The sequence below is a fragment of the Protopterus annectens genome, chromosome 12.part0, assembly GCF_019279795.1.
Source record: "Protopterus annectens isolate FY-2018-M chromosome 12.part0, PAN1.0, whole genome shotgun sequence".
In the NCBI taxonomy this organism is placed as follows: Eukaryota; Metazoa; Chordata; order Ceratodontiformes; family Protopteridae; genus Protopterus; species Protopterus annectens.
Window position 1 is genome coordinate 142,302,518 of NC_056746.1, and position 25,281 is coordinate 142,327,798.

Here is a 25,281-nt window from a genome sequence, read left to right on the forward strand (position 1 = left end):
TAGATATTTGACTATTCAAAAGCATGTCCTCAAGAATAAGATCTATTTTGCGATAGGCTATATTTATTTTGTTGACAGAAGCTTCCTTGTAAGTGTCTGAGTACAACATGCTGAACATTTTGTTTACGTAATCATTCCTGTCCATTACCACCACCACCCCACCCTTGTCTGGCACACTTCTGTTGTTCATTATTTCTTGTAAAAGTGTTTCTTCCATGTCACTCAAATTGTGTTGAGCTCTTGCATGCTTAGTTGTTTTTACATAATTTCTAAAGTTAAATTCACACAACTTTTCAAAGAGTAAAACTGTAGGATGAAAGGGAGGATTAAAAGTACTTGGTCTGTTAATGAGTTCAACTTGTCTGTTGTCATTGAAGTATAACCTAAAACTAATTTTTCTAGTGTATAACTTTAGCTGAATCAGGGCTTCTTCAAATTTTATACTTGTGGTGGGTACAAAGATAAATCCCTTTTCAAGTAAATTTGCCCAGTTAACACCAATGTTTAACACACTATAGTTGAAGACCTTAAAATCTCCTTGTGCATTGTGTATAATGGTATACTTGTTTAGTTCCAATTCCTGTAATTGCGGTTGTCTCTCCCCCTACATCCTGTTCCACCTCTCTGTCCCCTTCTTCCCCTGCCCCTGTTGTAAGAGGCATTCAGCTCCCAATAACCTGGGGTGTCTGATGGTGTTGTGCCTGTTCCTCTGTCTCTAGAAGCCTCTGTAAACGTCTCAAGTTCCCTAAAGGGGATTTAGGTTGATTTTGGTATACTTCAGGTTCATTAACTTCTTCTTCTAGCAAGTTTGCCTCCCCATTTACATAGTCTACATGGGAAGCTGGTATTTCATTTCCAAAGCTGGGGGGTGGATAGGCTACACTTTGTCATACTCAGCTCTATATCTTTCAAGTTTTTTAATTTTCTTATTTTTCATCAATAAAATATCACTTTCAGTACCTTTAAGCATATCATTGTATTCCTGTATCTTACTTTCAAATAATAAATCATTGTGCATACTTTCATTTAGTGTATTAATAACAATGTTAAGTTCACAAGTGGAAAATGCAAATTATGTGTTAAAAAGAGCTAGTATTTTTAACCCACCCACTGTTCTTCCTTTAGTTTTATTTGAGAAATTATGTGATTTTTGAGATCAGAAATTACCTGAATACTAAAACTAAAGACCATACTTACAGCTTGAGTGTGTCTGAAAATGAATTGTTAACATTGTTTTGTCAAGATAAGAACATATGGGTTATGAAACCTGACAAGGGGGGGTAATGTATATTCAAGACTATTTTAACAAAATGTTTCTTCACATTACTGATGATGATATGTATGAAGAAACTACACAAAATTATATTCATGTGGCATACAGGAAAATAGATTTTTTTCTTGCAGGACATGTTTGATCAAGGACAAATAGATGGGGAAACACTGAGTTTCCTTAAAGTGAAATATCCCATAGTGCCAACCGTTTTTGGCATTCCAAAGCTTCATAAAGATTTGAGGGATCCTCCTATGAGACCAGTTGTTTAATGCTAGTACTTCTAAGGTACATGCCATGGCAAAATACATGGATTTGAAGCTTAAAAACTGTTTAGCAAGATACCACATCCTCTGTAAGGACTCTTGGGATTTTTTGACAAAACTTAGGGGGGTTAATTATTCAAAAGCATTATGTTTTGTAACATTAGATGTTGTTAGTTTATTTGACATTATTCCCCACCAACAGAGTCTTGAATGGTTTAGGGAATTTCTAGTGGATTTGAGAACGTATTATTCTCTTGATGAAATTGAAGTTTTAGTCACATTGATGGAAATAGTTTTAGACTACAACTTTGTTTATATTGAAGGACAGTATTTAAGCAGAAAAGGGGTGTAGCAATGGGGGCAGCTTGCACCCCCCTGTATGCTAATATAATCATGGTGCAGTGGGAAAAACAGTACATACTGAGTAACCTGAAAATACAGGCATTAAAAATCGATGACAGATATTTTGGATGATATTTTTTTAGCAGGGGAAATGAATGAAGAAGAAGCATCTGATTTTGTAAACCATTTGAATTCCACTACCTCGTTTTTGAAATTTACTTATTCCTACAGCACTAAAAGCATTAGCTAGCTAGATGTGCTTATAGCCAAAGATCATGTTAAGGAGAGGCTTACTACTAACATTTATAGGAAACCCCACTATTCAAATTCCCTCTTGCATTAGACAAGTTGCCACCCTTGGCATGTTAAGAAAGGGATGGTAAAGAGACAATTTATTCATCTGGCTAAAATGATTTCTGATGACAATATGTTTGAGCAAGAAAGTAACAAACTTCTTGACATGTTCCAGGCAAGAGGGTATCCATTGCAACTGATTGTTAGTATTCGTAGTGAGGTTAGTACTAAAAGGTTAGAAGGTGCCATCCTACCTCTTTTTAGGGGTTCCACTACTCAGATTATGGAGGATGTTAATGACAGATACACCACAGGTAATAATACTAAAATTTTATGACAAGGCATTTGTCACAACTTACACTGTAGACAGTGATGCAATTGGTAACATACTATGTAAGAACTGGAAAATATTTTCTTGTTATGGGAAAGATTTTGAGAAGTTTGGTGAAAGACCATGTATAGTATATAGGACAGGGAAGAACTTGAAAAAAACTGTTGGAAGGCAGTGAAAAACTGGCTTCAAATTCAGCCAAAAGGTGGGGAACCTACAAGTGTGAACTCTGCAACCAATGCAGATTTATTTTTGAGGGTAACACACTAGTGGTAGGGACCCACAAGTTGGTTACTTCATTCCACTGCACTTGTAATTGAATGAGTTTAATATATGTGGCAAAGTGTGTTCAATGTTTGTGTTTCTATGTGGGAAAAAAACAACAGAAATTTAAAGAGTGTATTTACAAACACAATCTTGTTATAAGGAATAATAATGTTAAAAACTATTTGTACAAGCATGTGGAAACACACCCTGATCATTCTTTTTTATTTTTTGGATTGGATTTTGTTCCACAGAATATGAGGGGAGGGCCATGGGAAGATCTTATCAAATATAGAGAAATGATGTGGCAACTAACGTTGAATGCTTGGGTGCCCCCTGGCCTTAATGAATGTATTTCAATCAGTAGTGTACTGTGTTTAAAATCATGCAAAGTGTAAACCCTACACCTTATGTTCTAACAACTGCCTCCTTTTGTATTTGATAACATGGGGTTAACAAATTTGCTTCTGTTGTTAATTGATGTGGTGGTCATGTAATTTTTTATTATTTAAAACATTTTGTGGAGTTTGTTGAATTTTTAGACTCTGATGAGGTCTTGGTTATAGACTGACGAAAGCACTTAATCTTGTTGGCTCAATACTAATAAATTTTTAAACTTTTTGCTGGCTCGCTGGTGTCTTCAGTACCTTCAGTTTTTGGATTGATGATAGCAATTCATTCAGACAACATGTCAGTAGTCTGATATATCAACAAACGGCGGGGGGGGGGGGGCAGTCTTATACTTTATGTAGAGAGGCCATGGGAGTGTGGGAATGGGTGATCTCTTCAAGCAGCTTTCTTATTGCAATGCACATTCCCAGAAAAAAACAATATTCTAAGGGACAAGCTGAGCAGATCTATACTGACTCTGCACGGGTGGTCCCTAAATCAGTCAGTAGAGAATCAAATCTTCCGGCAATGGGTCCATTCCTACTGTGACCTCTTTGCAGCTCCCCTGAATGCCAAATGCAGCAGGTACTTTGTTTTGATCTCCACTAAAGGGGATTCACGAGGGACACTCTGATTCATGATTGGCCTTTGGATGTCCTGTACACCTATCCTTTGATTCTGTTAATTCCAAAGGTTCTTCAGAAAGCCAGCAGGTTAAAGAGAACTCTAATCCTCATTGCCCCTTTCTGGCCTTGTCAGTTATGGTTTCCCATCCTTTGGTCTCATGCCAAATGTCCACCATGGATATTGAATCCCAGACATGATCTGATTTCCCATCTATCAGAACTCCACACCCCCCCCCCCCAACATCAAGTCCCTAAGACTAACTGCTTGGTTCCTCCATTTCCAATGATTTTAAGAAAGTCCAGGCTGGCCTGTTCAGTATGGGAGATTATTCTTGCTTTTCAGAAACCCTCTACCAAAAAAGTGTCCAATAGCAAATGGAAGAGATATTCGGTTTGGACACTGAAACTGGATATTGATCTCTTTACAGCTCCCATCTCAGCTAATCTTCTTTTTCTTAGTTCTCTTTTTCAAGAGGGAAACAGTTTTTCTACAGTTAAGTTATAATTGGCAGCCATTGCTAATTTTCATTCCACAAATAATTCAGATGGATTGATTCACATTTTGGCATCCAGACTATGTAAAGCCTTTATGAAGGGATTTTTTTCTATTCGGACTCCCAATTAAAGATCCTTCCCCTCCTTGGGATCTGACATTGGTTCTGCAAGGTCTTACTCAAAAACCTGTGACATAAAATGTCTATCCTGGAAGGCTATTTTTGTTGTGGCCATTACTCTGACCAAGAGTGCATCAGAATTACACTCCTTACCATTAAAACCACCATATATTATCTTTCTCAAAGAAATAGTTTCTCTCGGGACAAACCCTTCCTTTTTGCCTAAAGTGGCCATGGAAGCAAACATAAATTAGTCCATTCATCTTCCCGTCTTTTTCCCTACCCACTCCAGTAAGGGCAAATATATTCTCCACTCACTCGATATTCATAGACCTTTGCGTTTCTATCTGCACAAGGCAAAGGAGCATAAAGTCTGAACAATTATTTGTGTCTTTTTCACCTAATAGTTTAGGCCAAGGAATTTCAAAAGTAACCTTGGCTAAATACACAACCTTAACAAAACTAAGCTGATGGTTTTTGGTTTCAATAAAACCATAAATACTAACTTGCATCTCCATCTTCTCTTCTAATGGTATAAAAGTAGAACTAGTTAGTCAAACTAAATAACTTGATGTAACAATTGATGATAGTCTAAAATTCGATAAACATATATCACTGACTATTACAAAAGTTTACTGTAAACTTGGCTCGCTGTACAGGGTTAAACCTTTTTTAACAAAGTACACCAGACTTGCTACTCCTAGATCCCACCTATTACCCCCCTCCTGTACTGCTCCTAAATCTTTACCAACTTGCACAAAACTGACTTAAGTAACCTAAATATTTGCTATAATAAAATAGCTAAATTTGCTATTGACTTACCCTTTAAGTCACATCGTTATACCCTTCATCAGCTCAAATGGATTGAACTGCCTAGCCCTGTTATCTTTAAATCAACTTTCCACTGTTCATAATATAATCTACAAACCCAACAACTGTCCTGCTCTCATTGATTTAGTTTAACATAACTCTAGTACTAGACAGCTTAGATCATCTGATAAATTAATTCTTAAGGTAACCAAATCTAATAACCTATTTGGAGATTCCCTGTTTTCAAACAAAATAGCTAAAACCTGGAGCTCTCTTCCCCAACACATTCTAAAAAAACAGACATTCATAAGTTCAAACTACTACTAAAAGAATACTTTTCTAAACACTGGCTATGCTCTTGTACAGTCCCAGGTTAATTATTATTAATATATGTTTCTATTTACCCTACATATTATGATTTTCTGTCTCTCCTTATATTTCCTGTTCTTAGTAATTGTTTCTTCTTTGTACTTTTATTTATATAAAACACTAATTTCATTCTAGTTTCTTGTATTTCTTGAAAATTTTTTATGTTTTCTCTCTCTCTCTCTCTATATATATATATATATATATGTATATGTACATACACACATATGTATTATGTTATTTTATTTTTGCATTTCAGTAAAATATTAATCTAATTCAGTAATTTATTGTATTTACTCTATTGTAACTTTTCCCAGTGTTTCTTTCTGTGTGCATATTTTGTTTGGAGATGTTTTTTTCTCCCGGGTCTCTGCTGAAAATGGGCTTTTTGGCCCAGTCAGACATTACCCAGTTAAAATGAATAAATAAATAAAAGAAATAAATGAATTACAAACTGTATATCTGCAATTTACTCCTTGAAAGGTTTGGAGTTGCCACGTTTGCCAAGAGCTCATTCTGCCGGGTCAATGTCTGCTACTTCTGCATTCTCCTCGAGGACGTCAATTGATGAAACCTGTGCTGCATCAACCTGGTCAAAATCACTCACTTTTGTCTTGCATTATAAGTTGGTTATAGTTTCCAGAAACACAGCATCCTTTGTTCTGCTGTGCTCAGGCATATCCTAAAATAAAGGCCGCCCAGGAATTCACTAGCTGGGGACGCTGACCCTGTTGTGGAGAATAATGAAATGGACAACATCAGATTTAGGAGTTATGTACTTACCATAACTTGGAATCTGTGTTGTCCAGTTTCATTATTCCTCACATCCCTGCCCAGTCTTTCCCCTTTCAGAAAAGTCCAGAGGTGCTTGGAGGGTCTAGAGCTCCATAACCTTTATAGTCTGAACTTCAGATTAGTGTAAAATTTTAAAGTGGTACTACACTATTCAGGTAGTTTGTACCTTTACTCAATGAAAACAAGGAGTCAGTTCAGCTGTTACGACATTCATTTACTCTGCATATGAAGTATACATCTAGTTTAACAATGAAAGATATACACAAATAACAAAGCCGTACTTCAGCTTACAGCATCTGATCTGTAAGGATAAAAAAATCAAAAGTCTCTGATACAAAAGAAAAAGTCCCAATCTTTATAGTGTCTTTTCTGCCTGTATCAGCAGTTTAGAGAATTTGCCAGAATAATAAGTATTTCTTTTGAAGCTGGTCTGCTGACAGTTTGTTTTCCATATTTCAAACATTCTGTGCCTGAAGGATAACTCCTCGGCCTTGCTCTTATCTTGCACGTCCTGTTGATGAGACACAGCTGCATACAAGAGTTCATCTTGACCTGCTTGTAGATAATAAGTTTCACAAACTGCATAGTTTATAAAAGATAAAATATTTTACTTCTGACTCTAATAACAATGAATGCCAAGCTATATGTTTTTACCAAGTGCACTCTACAAACTGAAATGCAGAATATTTATTTTACATTTTCAGAATAAAATCCACTGAAATCCATTTTTAACCTGTTTGTTACGCTCACAATTATGGTGAGATCAATCTGTATACAAATGTTTTTTGTATAGTGTTTATTTTTTCCTTTCCTGCTTTTGGGTAGGTACCCTCGATTTGAAGAGTTAGGGCTGGTGCAGGGCATTGTGGGAGTGAGAGGAACTTGATACTTAAAGCAACAGTATTTTGAAAGGCCGGACCAGATCCAATATCAGATACTAAGACCCTGTCATGAGGAAGAAATTGGACAACACAGATACCAAGTTAGGTTAAGTACATAACTCCTAATTTTTCAAATCTGCAGCAGGTCCATCAGAGGAGGATCAGTGGGTGTCCTTTCAAATGAGATGTTAAAATGAAGTCCAAGATGCCCGAACTGGTGCTATTTCAGATGAAGGTAAGTGATCCAAAATGTAAAAGAGTTGGTGAGTTCCCCCCACCCCAATGCTTTGGCTGAATTTCTCCCTTGTCAGTATAAATAGTAGCTCAGGTCTCCCCTGAAAAGAGGCTGGTCCTAATGAGACTAATTTGGTCAACAAAGTATCCTATGTTGAAGGCTGCTGTTGATGTTACCAATGGTGTGTCCATAATGTATTGGGATAATAACACTTTACATCTGTTCTGTGAAAACATATTTGGTTTAGCATTGCAGATTACCATGATTTATGAAATGAGCAGTCATGTATGATTTTGTGCTCTTTAAATAATTTTATAGCATACATTGATTAAGTGAGGCACGTGGCCAGAAGATGAGTATCCTGGCAACACTGGTTCCCTTTATGGATCTACAGTGGCATATTAGAGAGTACTACATTAAAAATAGTATGGTATATTTTGGAATTTTGGAATATTTTGAATGTACTACACATTTCTGAGTGGCATGTATGTCTAAAAATATTTTTTTTTCAAGTATCCTTGTCTTGAAATGTACTGCACCTGTGTGCATGATACCCATGCATTTTTTCTCTTTTTCTATGTAAAACAAAAAGTGAGAAGGTCGCATAGAAAAAACAATCAGTAAAAACTAAATGAAAACTCCAACCAAGCTAGAACATCTACTGAGTGATCTCTCAAACCTCTTGTATCATAGGCACATGGGATATATGCAAATTACCCTTATGAACATCAGGTGTTTCAGCTATATAGTGATTTTGAATGCCTATGACTTTTTTTAAGTCATTTTAATGGACAATTTTAGGCCAATAAAACCAAACCCCTCTAGCCGTGGATATGCATATTTCGGCCTTGTCATGACCTTATCAGCACAGTACAAGCAGAGTGTTTGACTAAGCATAAGAAACACAGGGCTGTTATACCCAGCTGATGTCCATTACTATTAGGGTGAATGCAAAATATCCCAAATAACAAACTAAAACAAAGCGTGAGAAGGTCACACAGAAAAAACAATCAGTAAAAACTAAATGAAAACTCCAGCCCTTGTTTTCATTTAGTTTTTACCGATTAGTTTTTTCTGTGTGACCTTCTCACTCTTTGTTTTAGTTTGTTAGTTGGGATATTTTGCAGTCATCCTAATGGTAATAGACATCAGCTGAGTATAACAGCTCTGTGTTTCTTATGCTTAGTCAAACACTCTGCTTGTGCTGTGCTGATAAGGTTATAAGGCCGAAATATGCATATCTGCGGCTAGTGGGGTTCGGCTTTATTGGCACGAAATTGTCCATTAAAGCAACTTAAAAAAAGTCGTGGGCATTCAGAATCGACATATAGCTGAAACACCTGATGTTCATAAAGGTCATATGCATATATCTGATGTTCCTCTGATACAAGAGGTTTGAGAGGTCACTCAGTGGAAGCTCTAGCTTGGCTGGAGTTTTCATTTAGTTTTTACTGATAAGTAACAATAAAATGTTTGTAATCTGGCACTATTGTTTCCTCAAAAGCATTACTGTGGTAAAACATCATCTTACTTTTTTTCTGAGTAACAAGTAGCACTTTTGGAGATTAATCAAAGGATAGCAGAGTGCCCATGAAGGATTGTGTTTGTGAGTTCACAAAAATGCAAATATATTGTGAACTTGAACCACTACTACCTCAAGTCATTAACTGATCAGAAAAAGAAAAAGAATTTCCTTTTCCATCTTGTTAAATATAACAAAAAAAAAAAAAACTTCTGACTTACAGACGTAATTTTTCTGTATAGTGGTACTGTTAGGGGAAGGGTGTTTAGTACCCTAATGTGTAGGGTTATTCCACACAAGTAAAGTGGTACAGAAACCTCCCTTCCCACCTTCACTCTTGTGTTAAGTACTAACCTATCCCCTATCCATCGCTCTAATACCAACCCTTCACATTAGAGTACTAAAGGCCCTTTCTCTAACAGTACCACTAAACAAGACAAAATAAAACAACTCACGCAAGCGCGCACGTGCATGCACACACACACACACACACACACACACACACACACACACACACACACACACACACACACACACACACACACACACACACATACACACACTTCCTTTTATCTGTCCCTTTACCTAGTCTGCATGTCTGAAGATGGTGGCAGATGTCTGCATACAGATGAAAATTGAGGCAGTCATTCGTTTTATTTATTTATTTGGATTGTAGGTATTTTGTCTTTACTTTGGATTCTATTTCTTTGTGTTGGTCTGTTGGTGGAATGCTGCCATTGGTTGGACTGTGTTGCCTGCTGGGAGGTAGAAGCGCTTCTTTTCTTGGAGCTGAAATGAGGTGGAGTGCTGTTTGTGCTCTGCAGTCCTTTTTTTCTGTCTTTTATGGTTGAAACGTTAAGGATGCCTTCTGCATTTTTTAAACATCTGTGGCTATCATTTTTAGATGCATTGCTACTTTGAATGTGTGTCTCTGCTGCATTTGAGGGACCTTCTCAGCAGCATTTTGGAAATGACAGTTCTGGCTGGAGAAACTTGTTTCATTTTAATGTTTGGCTTTAATGATCGGCTGTATTGTGTACAAGTTTGAACCAGGTGTTTTTGACTCAGTTTGGCAAGATGCCTTGTTCTATGTGTCATGTTTCTTTGAATGTGAATATTTTTGAAAATACATTTTTTCCTTGGAGATTTGGTTCATATTGGACTTGGTATTAATTTATTTCATTTATTCATTTGTTTCTAGAGTCCATAAGCCAGATTCATTAATGCCTGCACTAAGTGCACAAAATCTGTATTCAAGAACATCCCTACCGCATGTTTTGTCCATTCTATTCATTCAGAAAGATTACATGAAGTGTACATGTTGTCTATGCTTTGTGGCAACCTTTATGAATCCCCCTTTATATTTAAGTGGGCAAGAAAATCAGTAGGAAAGCTCAAATTAGTAAGAAGAAGGTGCGAGTTATGTTTGTGTTGTCTGTTTACTCAGAACAGTGTACATTTAATGTAGCCATTAGTGAATCCCAGGGCATATGTTGTAAATAACACTTAATTTTTTTAATAATGTTTCTTTGTGTTAGTATACTGAATGTATTATGCTTTACTGTAGATTTTGTTATTAGTGCTTATGATCTAAGCACTTCAAAAATTTGATGTTGAAGTAGCCCTTAATGTAACCCTAACCTGCAAGCACTCACATACTCTCAGACATGCACTTGCACATTTTAAACATATCTATCCCCTTCTGCAAAGAACTTAGGAATCAAAAGTCAATGCAAAAATCAGGAATGCAAAGACATGGTAGAGTAATAACTGCTCTTTTTTGGCTGGAAGATGCATACTACTGTAATGAATAAGATAGTTACTTCCTGCATTTTTATAACTAATGCACACATCTAGTTACTTTTCTTTTTATAAGTAAGTACATCGAGGTAAACAGTGTACTCCATATGATGATTACTAGTGAATTCTAAAAAAAATTAATATCCATATTGATTTTTATAAAAAATGTTTAATTCACTTTCAGTGCCCATCCAAAGTATAAAAAGGTTGTCAAAAAATCTCCAGTCCTGTATGAATCATTTCACTGGAAAACAAGCTTTTGAAAAAGGCTACATCCCACTGTGCTCTCTTATACTTAAAAAGTGATTATTCCATATCCTTAAAAATGTCCTCTTTGTTTAACATGATTTGAACCACAGTTGTCACCCTTGTCAGGTATGTGTCAAACGGAGGAAACATCTGTTAATGCTGTTTTTTTAATATATTTATTTAAATAAACAACGCTCTATCCTATCTAGAATCAAAATTGTTAACATTTGCTGTTTCATAAATGTCAGCAGCAACAAACATTGTTGCTCATAGTAATGCTTGAAGAATTTACAATAAAGCCAGAACCGTTCTTTTGATGTCAGACAGTAAAAATGTCATTGAACCGGTCTACTTCTAAATTTTGAAGTTTCACAACTTCGAATTACTTATGGTCGACACCATAAGATCGAAGTTTTGAAACTTCAAACCATTTAAATGGAGATCACGTACAGCACGGAATGGTATATTTACTGTTTTCCTCACTGTAGTGCGATCTCTGCATTGGTATATTTAATTAGCAGGGGACGTGGGGGGGGTGCAGGGGGGCTTGCCCCCCCCACCTGCAAAAACATAAAACAAAAAAGATTTTTTTGTTCTTATTTATTTTTTTATTTAAATTTTGAAGTTTCAAATCTTCAATCTTATTGTCTCGACCATAAGAAAGTCAACATTTTGAAACTTTGAAATTTAGAAGTAGACCCCAGTAGATATATCATAAGTAGAAATCTTGAGTAAGGTGTCATCCAGTTCCTTTATTGACAAGGTGCATTAGCCAATATACTGAAGAGTCCACAAACAGCAAAGGATAAATGTTGCCACCACTTCCTTTTGAATATCCAAACCACAAAGAAGTAAGGAATCAAAAGTCATCACAAGAAACAGGAACTCAAAAATGTGGTGAAATACCTTTCAATATAACAAAAAACAGAAAAACTGTGAAAGAGCTTTTATCTCAAAAGGATAAGAAACTTCATCAGACTGTTTTAAAATATTAATGTACCTATTTAAATACTTAATTAAACCATGTGATCAAATCACATGACTGATTTTCCTTCTGATTTTCTTTACATAATGCATACAATTGAATGCATTGATTAGACTTAATGACAGTAGACATAAAGGGTTGATTTGCAATTCATGCTCCAAGTACACTAAGAATTCTTCCCTACCTCCTCCCCTAATATTCAGGGGGCATTATCTAAAACAAAAAAATTAAAATCCTATTAAACCCTATATAGACTTTGGAAGTTTTCATAAAGCATTCCTAAGGTTGCTGAACGCAATAGCACAATGAAGTTCATATATTCGGTTTCAATGTTCTTACAGCTTTTTTCAGAGTAAAGTGAATCACACGCTGAACAAGCAGCAAAATAAACCACATAATTGGATTTGCAGTTAAAATAGCAGCCAAGAGAACAATGTATATGCATTGTATTTATACACAAAAAAATTTTTTCTCTTTTACTGCCTTTGCTGTTAACATGAACAGTATCATGTTCTAAAAAAATCTTTAAATTTATTGCCCTCTTTCTTACAAACCTAGGCATTTCTGCACATATTTTGAAACTTCAGTATTGGCTTTAAGTATTGTCCAGTTATCCGTAATAACTGTTTCAGTGGCCCCACTGTCATTACTAAGGTTCACACACACAGCTGTTATCCACTTAATTTTAACCTCTGTCCTTTCAGTACTCACTGGGGCAAGAAAATTGCCTTCTATAATGTGCTTATAGCATACATTCTTACAACAAACCTGCCCATTAATATGGGGCAAACTTTGTCATGATTCTGTTTTTCGGTTGTCAAACATAGACTTAATAACCCCTCTTTTTTGTGGGGGGATGCATACTACTGTAATGAAGATGAAAATATAATAAGTTTGAAGTTGAAATAGTCCTTAATGTAACCCTAACCCACAAACACTTACAATTCAGACATATCTATTGCCTTCCCTTGCTGTTACTTTAATCCACAAGCACTCACATAACGCACCCAGGCATACATCTGCATATACACACACTCTTATCTGAATGCAGAAACTTTCAGTATTACTCCCCAATTCCACTTACCTTGCATTTGATATTCAATACTAGATGCTGCTCTGGATCATTCAATAACTTGATCAATCATATCCTCAAAAATATTTATCAACAAAACATACATTCAGTGAAATATATTGTGTGTATATGTGTGCACATGCTTGTATGCGTGTGTGTATCTGTGTGTGTGTATGTATACATACACACACACACACACACACACACACACACACACACACACACGTCCATCTGTATATACTCACACAAACACACACTTATGTGCATCTGTATATACTCACACACACACACACACACACACACACACACACACACACACACACACACACACACACACACACACACACACACACACACACACACATATACGTGTTATATGTAGTATGTTTAATGCACACTGGAGACAGAGCTTAGTGCACTTTATTTACAATGGCTGAAAAATGAAAATAAGGCTTAATTCGTCTGGAGGAAGAAGTCCAAATAGTCCTTCAATTAGATCCTTTGGTATCAGCCTGTTGTTCCACTCTCTCTTCCAGTATAGTTTCCAGCTGACATCTTCCAGGAGTAAATGATGCCTTTGTACTGAGAAGCCAATTTCTCTACTAGTACATCTACTGTCCGACATCCACTCTTGGCGAAACAGTCCCTCTACAGTGAGAGGTAAATGTTCTGGTTTGAAACTCCTTGTCCTCCACTGGGAGGCCAATGACTCTGCTGTGCTGGACTGAAGCTGTTCTGTTTAGTAGTTTTTTTGTGCCCCACTTGGTATGTTGGTTGCTGCTTGCTTTACCGTTGTATGTATTGTGTACATGGCCCCAATGAACAGTGTTTTCATACCAGTACAGCATTTACATGATGAAATTGCATCTATACATCAAAAATAACATTTGCATGGCCATTTAACATTCATTATCCTACAATGACAAAAAAAGCATATTTACAAAGAAAAATAACATTTTCATAGCCATTTCATTATTCAGTGTGCCACAGCATATGCACTTACATATGTACTTAGTTATAAATTGTGTGCGTGTGAATATAGTGAGTATATGTATAAATACATATACACACATGCAGATGTTTTTATTTTTGCATTTTGCACTGGCTCGTATCAGAATGGGACTGACTCATTGGAGAAGGATGACATTTTGTAACAGTCACCTGATTTGGAAACACAGCAAGGCATCAGCACTGATTACCTTGTTCACTGTGTCTGATATTAGTTATTTGGAGCTTTTAGTGTTCATATTTGCCTCTTATCTTTTATTGGTAAGGAATCCAAGAGGCATAACTAATAGCTTAAATTACAATTCTTGATTTTGTGTTAGCTGGGTGAGGGGAATATTTGCTTTTCCAAAGTGGATTTAATTTTGTATAATTTTTTTTTTTTTTTTTGTACTTTACTGTATTGTGGTGAACTTTGCATTTCATTGGCACAAAGGGTGTTGGGTCTTTTTCTTAAAAGACTGTGTCATTTGTCCCTGATGTCCTAAAGAGAATTATTTAGTGATACTTGGAACATTTATATCTTTTTTAAAATAGTACCTTTTTAAGTAATGAATGGATGCCAGCACTCACCGATTGGTTTGTGTTAGTGGGATCTGTGATGAAACCATGAAAATATAAATACTGGATCACTAATGAAACCATTATATCTAACACAATCTTAATAAAAGAAAATATAACCACAAAGAAGATGAAGCCATCATGTGCCTTCTGTATGGACACAGGACTTCACCCCTACAACTTCATTACATGGGTATACTGACTGCACAGTTGTACATCTGTGGAGAAAGGGGAACACCATAGGAACAAAAAAAGTTTCTACTACCCATTTTCAGCTTTCTACTACTAAAAAAACAGATTGTTAAACAATACCTGCAGTTTACAAATTGGAAAATAAAAACAAACTTCCAGCTACCTCGACAGCCACTCCCCAAAAACCCACCAGAAACAAATTGATACAAGCATTAGAAAACTGAAATATAAGAATAAAGTACAAAAAACCAGCAGCACTTATTATTAAATCTTCGTAGTATTAGCTGTCCAGTATTACTGGACTCAACAATAGGACCAAATAAAACAGTCTTTTGTGATAGTGTTTTTAATGTCCATATGACAAAATTGTGGGCCGTTTGTATCCTCCCCCACTCCATTAAGTGTTTCAGTCATTACAGTAATTATTTTACACTGTGTCCTGGCCCAAAATATATTTTTAACAAACTATTAGCTGCACAATATTATCTTTCATGATAAAAAAACAGATGCTTCAGAAAACTGTTCTTATACAACCCAAAGAACATGAGATTGCCTTACAGTTAGCTGCAGTTTTTGACATGATTGTGTTCTGCTAATTTTGTACTGGGGGTGGGGTCCATGCAGTGTTATAATTAAAAATGTAAAAGTTAAAATGTCATACACTCCCTTTATTGTCATTATTTTTTGCATCTGTCCCCAGCTGACTATCAAGCCTCCCCCCATGCAGCCCCTCTGCCTCATTTTTTTCCTGCAAGGGCAAGACCTCTGTAGTTCATTCACTCCTATATGGGCAAGTCTTCTGTGTGGACATCCAGGTTTGTGCTTTATGGCTTTGTTTCACCATACATGCTTATAGATGTGCAAGGCTGGGCATGCAGTAGACCGCTGATAGTGGTGTTACCTGTCTCTGTGAGTGACATAACCTTGAATGTCTTGTGATAAGTGACGATGAATGTTCTGCAGTGGGGAATCTAACAGTGCACCTCAGGTGTGCACTCCCACACCACCCCCCCCGACATACACACACACACACACACACACACCTTGCTAACTTGTTTCTCAGGCTTTATATCTCTGTAACATGGAACTCTCCTGCTTACTCTAATGTTGATTCAGTGATGCAACTAAGAATGTGAGGGTTTTTAAATTGTCTTGTAGTACTTGTTAAGAAATACTGAAAGCTCAAGAAAAATGCAGTAAGACATTTTGTTTAGAAAGAGTCATTTAGAACAGATAGGGCAGAAAGTAAGTTTACAACTGCCAAGCCTTTGTAGGACTGAATGCAGTACATTTTATTTAATTGAAACCCAGGGTTCAACAAATATAGCTGCAGTTCTTAAGACACAATAATGTATACATGTCTTGTGTTATGGAAGGTGACTGTTAAAACTTGTACAACTTTTAGAAAGTCAGCAACTGATGATGTTCATTGTTATGAGTGCTGCTTCAATAGCCTTAGCTACAGTGGATATAAAAGTGTAAGTGTACACACCTCTGTTAAAATGTCAGGTTTTTGTTATATAAAAAAAATGAGACCACAATAAATTATTTCAAAGCTTTTCCCATCTTTAATGTGACCTATAACCTGTACAATTCAATTGAAAAACAGTCAAATCTGTTAGGGGAAAAAAATATAAAATATCAAAAATATACAATACGCTGGTTGCATAAGTGTGCACACCCTTAAACTAATACTTTGTTGCGTGTGCACACCCTTAAACTAATACTTTGTTGAAGCACCTTTTGATTTAATTACAACATTCACTTTTCTTGGGTAGGAGTCTATCAGCGTGGCACATCTTGACTTGACAATATTTGCCCACTCTTCCTTGCAAAAGCACTCCAAATCTGTCAGATTGCAAGGACATCTTTTGTGCACAGCCCTCATCAGATCACCCCACAGATTTTTTATTGGATTTAGGTCTGGGCTGTGGCTGAGCCATTCCAAAACTTTAATTTTTATCTGGTGAAGCCATTCTTTTGTTGATTTGGATGCATGCTTGGGGTCATTGTCATGTTGAAAGGTGAAATTCCACTTCATCTTCAGCTTTCTAGCAGACACCTGAAGGTTTTGGCCCAAAAGTGAGTGGTATTTGGAACTGTTATAATTCCCTCCACCTTGACTAAAGTCCTAGTTCCAGCTGAAGAAAAGCTACCCCAAAGCATGATACTGCCACCACCATGCTTCTCCGTGGGGATGGTGTTCTTTTGGTGATACAAAGTGTTGTTTTTGCGCCAAATGTACCTTTTGGATTTGTGGCCTAAAAGTTCAACCTTGGTCTCATCAGACCACAACACATTTTCCCACATGCTTTTGGGAGACTTGATGTATCGTTTTGCAAATTTTAGCCAGGCCTGGATGTTTTTCTTTGTAAGAAAAGGCTTCGGTCTTGCAATCCTACCCCATAGTCCAGACATATGGAGAATATGGGAGATTGTTGTCACATGTAGTACACAATCAGTACTTTGCCAGAAATTCCTGCAGCTCTTTCAGTGGTGCTGTAGTTCTCTTGACAGCCTCCCTGACCAGTTTTTGTCATGTCTTTTCATTAATTTTAGAGGGACGTCCAGTTCTTTGCAACGTCACTGTTGTCCCATATTTTCTCCACTTTTTGATGACTGCCTTCACTGTGTTCCATGGTATATCCAATGCTGTAGAAATTTTTTTGTACCCTTCTCCTGACTGATACCTTTCAACAATGAGATCCCTTTGATGCTTTGTATGCTGTCTGCGAACTATGGCTTTTGCTGCAGCAGGCAACTGAGTAAATGTTAGGAAAATCCTACTAGGACAGCTGAACTTTATTTGGGGTTAATCAGAGTCTCTTTAATTAGTGGCAGGTGTGTACCCAAGAAGGCTGAATGCTGTAACTAAATCAAAAGGTGCTTCAGCAAAGTACCTGAAAGTTCAGGGGTGTGCACACAAAACAAAGTATTAGTTTAAATTAGCTGCATATCTGCAAATTGTAGCTGGAGTACTTGCCTACCCTGTTTCCATTTTAATAAATAGAACCATAACTGAAGGCATTATCCCATCTCTCTGGAAAGTCTCTCATATCATCCCTTTACATAAGGGGGTAATTCAAACGAGCTCTCAAACTTCCGTCCCATAGCCCTACTTTCTCCTTCAGTAAAAACCATGGTAAGATGCATTCATCGGCAATTACTTGATCATCTTCTCCAAAATAACCTACTAGCTGACTGCTAACATGGTTTTAGACCATTTCATAGTACTACAACTGCACTCTTATCCTTCTCAGACTGTATTAATAAACATTGTAATAATAACTTCCTTTCCTCAGCTCTGTTCTTAGACCTCTCCAAAGCCTTTGGTATGGTTAATCATCAACTCATGTTAAACATTCTCAAATCTCTTTCCTTAGACACTCAGGCGGTCCAGTGGTTTAATTCCTACCTAGAAAATAGACAGCAAGCAGTTCTCTGGGACAATAACTTATCCGCTCAGCTACCCATCACCATTGGAGTCCCACAAGGCTCTATTTTGGGACCCCTCCTTTTTTCTGTTTTTATTAATGATCTGAAAACTTCCCTTCCACAAACCACCTGCATTCAATATGCAGATGACTCGACACTTATCTGTGCTGCGGTTTCTTCTGCTGAGCTGCAGTCTAGTTCCCAAAAAGTATTTACATCAGTTGAAAATTGGTTCCATCAATACTGTCTCCTTCTTAACCCCAAAAAAACTAAATTATCACTGTTCACTCCTACACAGAAGTCCTCTCCTATCAACTTCACAATTGTATCAATCAACGGCACAATAATATCACCTGATTCTACCACCAAACTTCTAGGTGTCACAATTGATCATAATCTTGATTTCGATTCACACATTAACTTAACCATTAAAACAGTAAATAGAAAACTTGGCTCTCTATATAGGCTCAAACCCTTCCTTACACCTTCAGCTAGGACTACTATAGCACAAACACAACTGATCTGTACCCTTCTCTATGCCTCTCCTATTTTTGCCAATCTTTCAAAATCCAATTTTAATAAACTGGCAACCTCTTACAATAACATTGCTAGATTTGCCATAGGAGCTCCATTTCATACCCACCATTGCATAAATCTTAAACAACTAGGTTGGCTAGAATTACAAAACCAGCTGTTTCTTCAACAACTTACAATCACCCACAAGATCTTATATCACCCCATGAATACTCCCATACTCTGTAACCTTATTAGCCCTTATAAAAACCTCACAACCCTTCGCTCAGCTAACAAGCTACTAGTTGCCTCCCTCAAATCTCACAATAGGTCTGGTGACTGCCTGTTTACTAACTCTGTTGGTTTTAATTGGAACAAGCTTCCAAGTGAACTTACATCACTGGTATCAACACCCCTTTTCAAGAAACAACTAAAAACCTTCCTTAATTCCCAATGGCTATGCCTATGTACTAATTCTGACTGACACTTTTTTGCCTCTTGCCTTACCAGTGTTATAGGAGTATAACTTTTACTTTTATACCTTTCTTCTCCTCTAGTTATACTTTTTCACTGATAAGGATAGCTTGTCTTAATAATAAAAAAAAAAAAAAAAAAAAAAAAAAGAATAATTTTTGTGATCTGTGATTATCCTTTTACTTGGGTACATATCAAATGAGTTAACAAATACTGTCCTTTGTGTATCTTAACTATGCGTGTCACTCTCACATATTGTAGCAAAATCTGATGTAAAGGGGTTCCCCAGATTTATTCAATTTGTTTGACTTATTTTTATATGTATAAGCTTTGCATATTTGCTAAATTGTATAACTTGGTAGTGGAGTTTTCCTCCCCGGGCCTCTACTGAAAATGGAAATGTATCAAGCTAGACTAGCCCGGTCAACAAATGTAAAATAAAAATAAATAAATTAAAGGTGTGCACACTTACGCAACCAGCGTGTTGTACGTTTTTCTATTTTTTGTAATTTTTTTTTGTTTGTTTTTCAGTTGAATTGTACAGGTTATAGGTCGCATTAAAGGTGGGAAAAGTTCTGAAATGCTTTATTGTGGTCCCATTTTTTTATATCACACAAACCTGGCATTTTAACAGGGGTGTGTACAATTTTTATATCCACTTTATATGGGTGATATCATGCATAGGATATAATGGTTGGCCAGCTTCCAAAGCTTCAGGGCACCTTCCACAAGTACAATCCATTAGCTTGAACTGAGCTGACTAAAAAGTCATGTTTGGGCACCAGGCTAGGCCATTTGGAGATTTCCTGCCAGTGAGAAGAGTGCTTCCCTGTGGGCTTTCAAGTACTGACAGTCTGCTAATGCTGTTCCATTGCTGGGCAGGTACGTTCTCTTCACAGAAACACCTTCCACGTTAAGTTGACTTTTTCTGAGAAGTACATTAAAACTAGGACAAAGTAATTTTGTTGACTGCCTCATGACTTTTAAATGAGATGTACTTTTTCACTTTTATGGTAAAAAAATAAACTAAACATTGTACTTATTTTCTGTGGAGAAATTGTTGATTTTACTTTTTGGGGGTCTGGGGAAAGTGTTTAAAGTGAAAAAATATACTTTGTGTAATTTGGTTTCTTCTGTTTATTAAGCCATTTCTCATTGTTTAAAAGTGTGTTTATAACTCTGTAGATAGTAATTTCAGGGTTGCTGGCACTGGTGTTGTGTTAAGTTACTGCAGCTGGACCGCTTTTCACAGATCTAACATTAGAGTAGATATACATAATTTTAATACTTTGCTGAGGAAAAGGAACTCATGCCTTTTTATTTTTAATTAGTATTGTACTCCTAATTATGTGTGCTGAAAATTGTGTAACACATTTGAAGAATTCAGAAAAATATACTAATTTATGTTTTACTGCAGAGGGTCTGTTTCTTATTACTGTCATAGCAGTACCACTTTTTTACACTATTAAACTGAAATCATTCTTGTACCATACAGAATCGGGACAGCCTGAAGTTCCACTGGATAGACAGTTTCTGACCAGTGAGTTAAACGTGGTAGAAGATTCTAGTGCAAGATCAGTGTAAGTGCACCTTTGCAAATGCATTTGCTATTTATCAAGAAAAAATTACTTGTTTGTCTTTAGATATTTAATGTGATTCTAATTGTGTGGATCTGTTCATGATGATACACTTTTCTTGACTCTGCTCTACTTTATCAGTATCTCCTGTGGTATTATATACTTCAGTGGCTCTTCATAATTTTCTGTACACGTCTGAAACCTAATAACAGAAGTGACAACACTTTACAAAATCTGTTGCTGGGTGCTGTTTATTTTTCTGCATCATGTTATGTACACACACAATACTGACAAGGGATGTTTAAATCCTAATTGCAGATTCACCTCATTTATCTTGTTCTCATTTCATTAAAGGCATCCCGAGTTTAAAGTGCTGTAGTGTTTTAGCTTTCTAGTAGGCTCTAGTATGCTATTCCAGGTAATTACCACTCTTTCTGAAAACCAGATAATTTTTCATGTGTTTACAGATCTGCATACTTTAATATTCAGATTTAAAGTTTTATTCTATTTGTATATATTTACTGGGGAAAGTACGACTGGGCATGGAACTCCTTTTCATTGGAGCTCCAGGGGGAAAAAATGTTCCAGAGTTAGAGTCATAAAAACAGAAGCAAAATAATGCAGGATACAGATTCATAAAAGAAATATATAAATCCAAGGCAGTCATTGATGGTAATGTGTGCATTTTGATCATATTTACCTTCTGAGCAAAAAAAAAAAAAAGGAACAAAGATGGGGAACAGAAGAATATAAAACCAGTTTGGGGAATCACGTTTATAAAGTGTATTTAAAGTGGATATAATTAATTCAAGCAGAATTAGAGTTAGTGAATATAGGAATTGTTCTAATTATGTAGAATTATTTATAAAAGATTTTTATGTACAATTTATTTACATAGGAGACTCTTTTGATTATTCCAGCAGGCATACCTATCACTGGGATAGATGATGAGGTCATAGATGAGAAAGTAAAGGGAGGGATATGTTGAGACTGTTCTGTGTATTATGAGAACAGGGCCATGAGTCTGTTCAGTGGATTTGCAGTCATGTTTTGAATGAGGAAAGGTTGTCTTTGAGCACTGGATTTACAGGAAGAGAGTTCCACATTATGGAGATTCTGTTGCCATATAAGGTTTCATCTGCTGGATTGATTTGCTTGCCATATAAGGTTTCATCTGCTGGATTGATTTGCTTGCCATATAAGGTTTCATCTGCTGGATTGATTTGCTTGCCATATAAGGTTTCATCTGCTGGATTGATTTGCTTGCCATATAAGATTTCATCTGCTGGATTGATTTGGTTGCCATATAAGGTTTCATCAGTTGAATTGATTTGGTTGCCATAAACGGTTTCATCTGCTGGACAGATTTGGTTGCCATATAAGGTTTCATCTGCTGGATTGATGTGGTTGCCATATAAGGTTTCATCTGCTGGATTGATTTAGTTGCCATACAAGATTTCATCTGCTGGATTGATTAGGTTGCCATATAAGGTTTCATCTGCTGGATTGATTTGGTTGCCATATAAGGTTTCATCTGCTGGATTGATTTAGTTGCCATATAAGGTTTCATCTGCTGGATTGATTTGGTTGCCATATAAGGTTTCATCTGCTGGATTGATTTGGTTGCCATATAAGGTTTCATCTGTTGGATTGATTTGGTTGCCATATAAGGTTTCATCTGCTGGACTGATTTGGTCACCATATAAGGATTCATCTGCTGGATTGATTTGGTTGCCATATAAGGTTTCATCTGCTGGATTGATTTGGTTGCCATATGAGGTTTCATCTGCTGGACTGATTTGGTCACCATATAAGGTTTCATCTGCTGGATTGATTTGGTTGCCATATAAGGTTTCATCTACTGGATTGATTTGGTTGCCATATAAGGTTTCATCTGTTGGATTGATTTGGTTGCCATATAAGGTTTCATCTGCTGGATTGATTTGGTCGCCATATAAGGTTTCATCTGCTGGATTGATTTGGTCACCATATACGGTTTCATCTGCTGGACTGATTTGGTTGCCATACAAGGTTTCATCTGCTGGACTGTTAGATTTGTGTGTGCTTAGTAAGGATTTGTATGTGGATCTCAGACTTTGTGTTAGTATGTATGAGAATATTTTTTTAGACTAGGACGCTTGTACAGTTTATAGAATAGATTATGTGCCATAAGTAGTTGAGTGTAGCCAAGTTGTTGAGGTATTTCCAGCCATTTGATTTTTTGGGGGGCTATGTACACCTAGAGGGAAGGTTAAATACAAATTTTGCAATTTTAATGCAGCACTGCTATAGTTTAGAAGTCTGGCTGGAGTTCAGGTTAGTGAGTATGGGTGAGGCGTCCACTAGTGTTGGAAGTAGGTAAGCATCAGCTGCAGTTCTTCTGCTGTCTTCAGTGATAATTTTATTTATTTATACGGTGTAGAGTCCTATGTTACTGAAATGTTGTTTTTTATACTGCTGCTTGTATATGTAAGTCATATTTTAGGCTATCAGTTATAGTAACCCAGAATAGTTTGATTTGAGTAACTTGTTGAATGTGTGTGTTTATGGAAGTAATAGTGAGGTCTTAGTATCACTGTGCAATTTAGGAATGAAAAAGAGCAGCTTGGTCTTTTTTGGGATTTAGCAGGAGCAGGATTCAATCGAAGAAAATGATTCTTGAGTTTTTGTTTACAGTGAATTGAGATTTTTTTTCTGCACAGATGAGCATTCTAAGATTATGATGTACTTTTTTTTCACTACTTCTCAAACAATTAGAGGTATAATGATTTATATATGCATGGTACAATTTGATCCTGTTATCTAACTTTTGTATCGGACACTGAAATTAAACCCAGTTTTTCTAGTGCTTGATGAGACAGAAGCATGCATAAATGGATTTAATTTTGTTAATCGGACCACTTTTCCTAAGTATCTGCAATGGTACTGCATGTTTTTATTTTGGATTAATTGTATTTGTGCTAAGTGGTAGCATTTTGGAAGACATCCTCCTCTAAATAGCCAGAAGAATCCCCCCCACACATAAATAATAAAAGCAGTTAAAAGCCTTTTACCTTTGTACAACTTACACTTCACATGATAGTCGATGAACAGTCTAATCCCTTACCTTGGCAGGGTTTAGTTTCTCAAAGTGAATTAAGTGTTCACTCTTTTGGCACCTGCATTCAAAAAAGCAAATTTATTTATGTTTCTGTGTAGAGTTGTAAATGTTTTTGCCTCTCTGCCTGGCAATGCTCAATCTGTTTGTGCACATTTTTCCTATCTAGTAAGTATCCCCAGCACAGGGGCAAGAATGGGTCAAGAGGAGCCATCATTCAGGGAGCCATGAGGGGAGCTTGTGCCCTCACAAGCATGCTGGTAATGAGGGTTTATTTTTTGACAGGCACTGACCCCTCCCCTGATGGATGGATGAGTGACCCACTTCATTGCAGTGACCGCTGCTCTCTCTCTAAGGTGAGTGCAGTCACAGTGATGTTGAAGTGGATTGTTGCATGAAAGGCTGCCTCTGGTCCCTCACAGACTGCCCATCTCCTAAGGCGTTGTAATGTTAGATGGCGCTGGTCTGGACCCTCCCTGTCAGGCTAGACATGCTCAGTTTCTCCACACCACTTCCAGCGGATGTGCAAGCCACTAATCAAACTTGGATGATCTGGGCAGTAGCTAGGGTTTCAAATATCTGCACCAATGCAGCTGGCATGTACAGCTTGTTTTCAGTCATCCACCCAATGAGTACATGTAAACTGAATTATAAAATGTGATGATCTTTAATGGTGATTCTTTTGGCTACTTTAATATTTTGTAACAAAATTATCTTTTCGAAGCCTGATATCACACATGCAGAGGAAAGGAACCCATATATAGATCCTTGTGGCAGCCCAGCATTTATTTATCTAGTTTCTTTTCCAGGGTAGAGCTGTGATCTAAATGGACTGTTTTCAGGCCAGCTTCATAAGGACAAACATAGTACATATTATCAAATTTCAGGATAAACTAGTCAAAAACAGGCCATAAAAATGGATACTGAATTCCACAAGCAGTTCTTCAGTCAAGGGATGCCTTTAAAACTTAATAAATATTTACAATTGAAAATAATCCTATTATAATAGAAAAACAGGTATTCTGTATATATAATTTTTATAAATGGACATCTTAATGTAGTATCAAGGAAATATAGTTTTTCAGCCTTAAGGGTTATGCACACTTTCCTTAGGGAAGAAAAAAACAAAAAGGAAAAATAGGTGTACAGGAACAATATTGCCATACAGATTATTAAAATAGACTGTTGTCATAACTTCTAATGTAAGATTTGTGTCAGAGATCATGTTACATTCTTATTGAAAATAGGGTTCAAGCTGGTATTGCTTGTTTAAACCACTGTGGAGATATTTACTGTATTTGTTATAACTTTAATA

At 36.6% G+C, this 25,281-nt stretch overlaps 1 protein-coding gene across 3 annotated transcripts in view; it reads left to right on the forward strand.

The window, feature by feature from the left end:
• Positions 1–25,281, forward strand: part of CEP20 (centrosomal protein 20) — a 115,710-nt gene that overhangs the window by 28,738 nt on the left and 61,691 nt on the right. For all 3 annotated transcript variants that reach the window (XM_044089160.1, XM_044089161.1, XM_044089162.1), the window contains exon 3: positions 20,788–20,872. In XM_044089160.1, the coding sequence (XP_043945095.1) occupies positions 20,788–20,872 (85 nt within the window). The remainder of the gene's footprint in view (positions 1–20,787; positions 20,873–25,281) is intronic.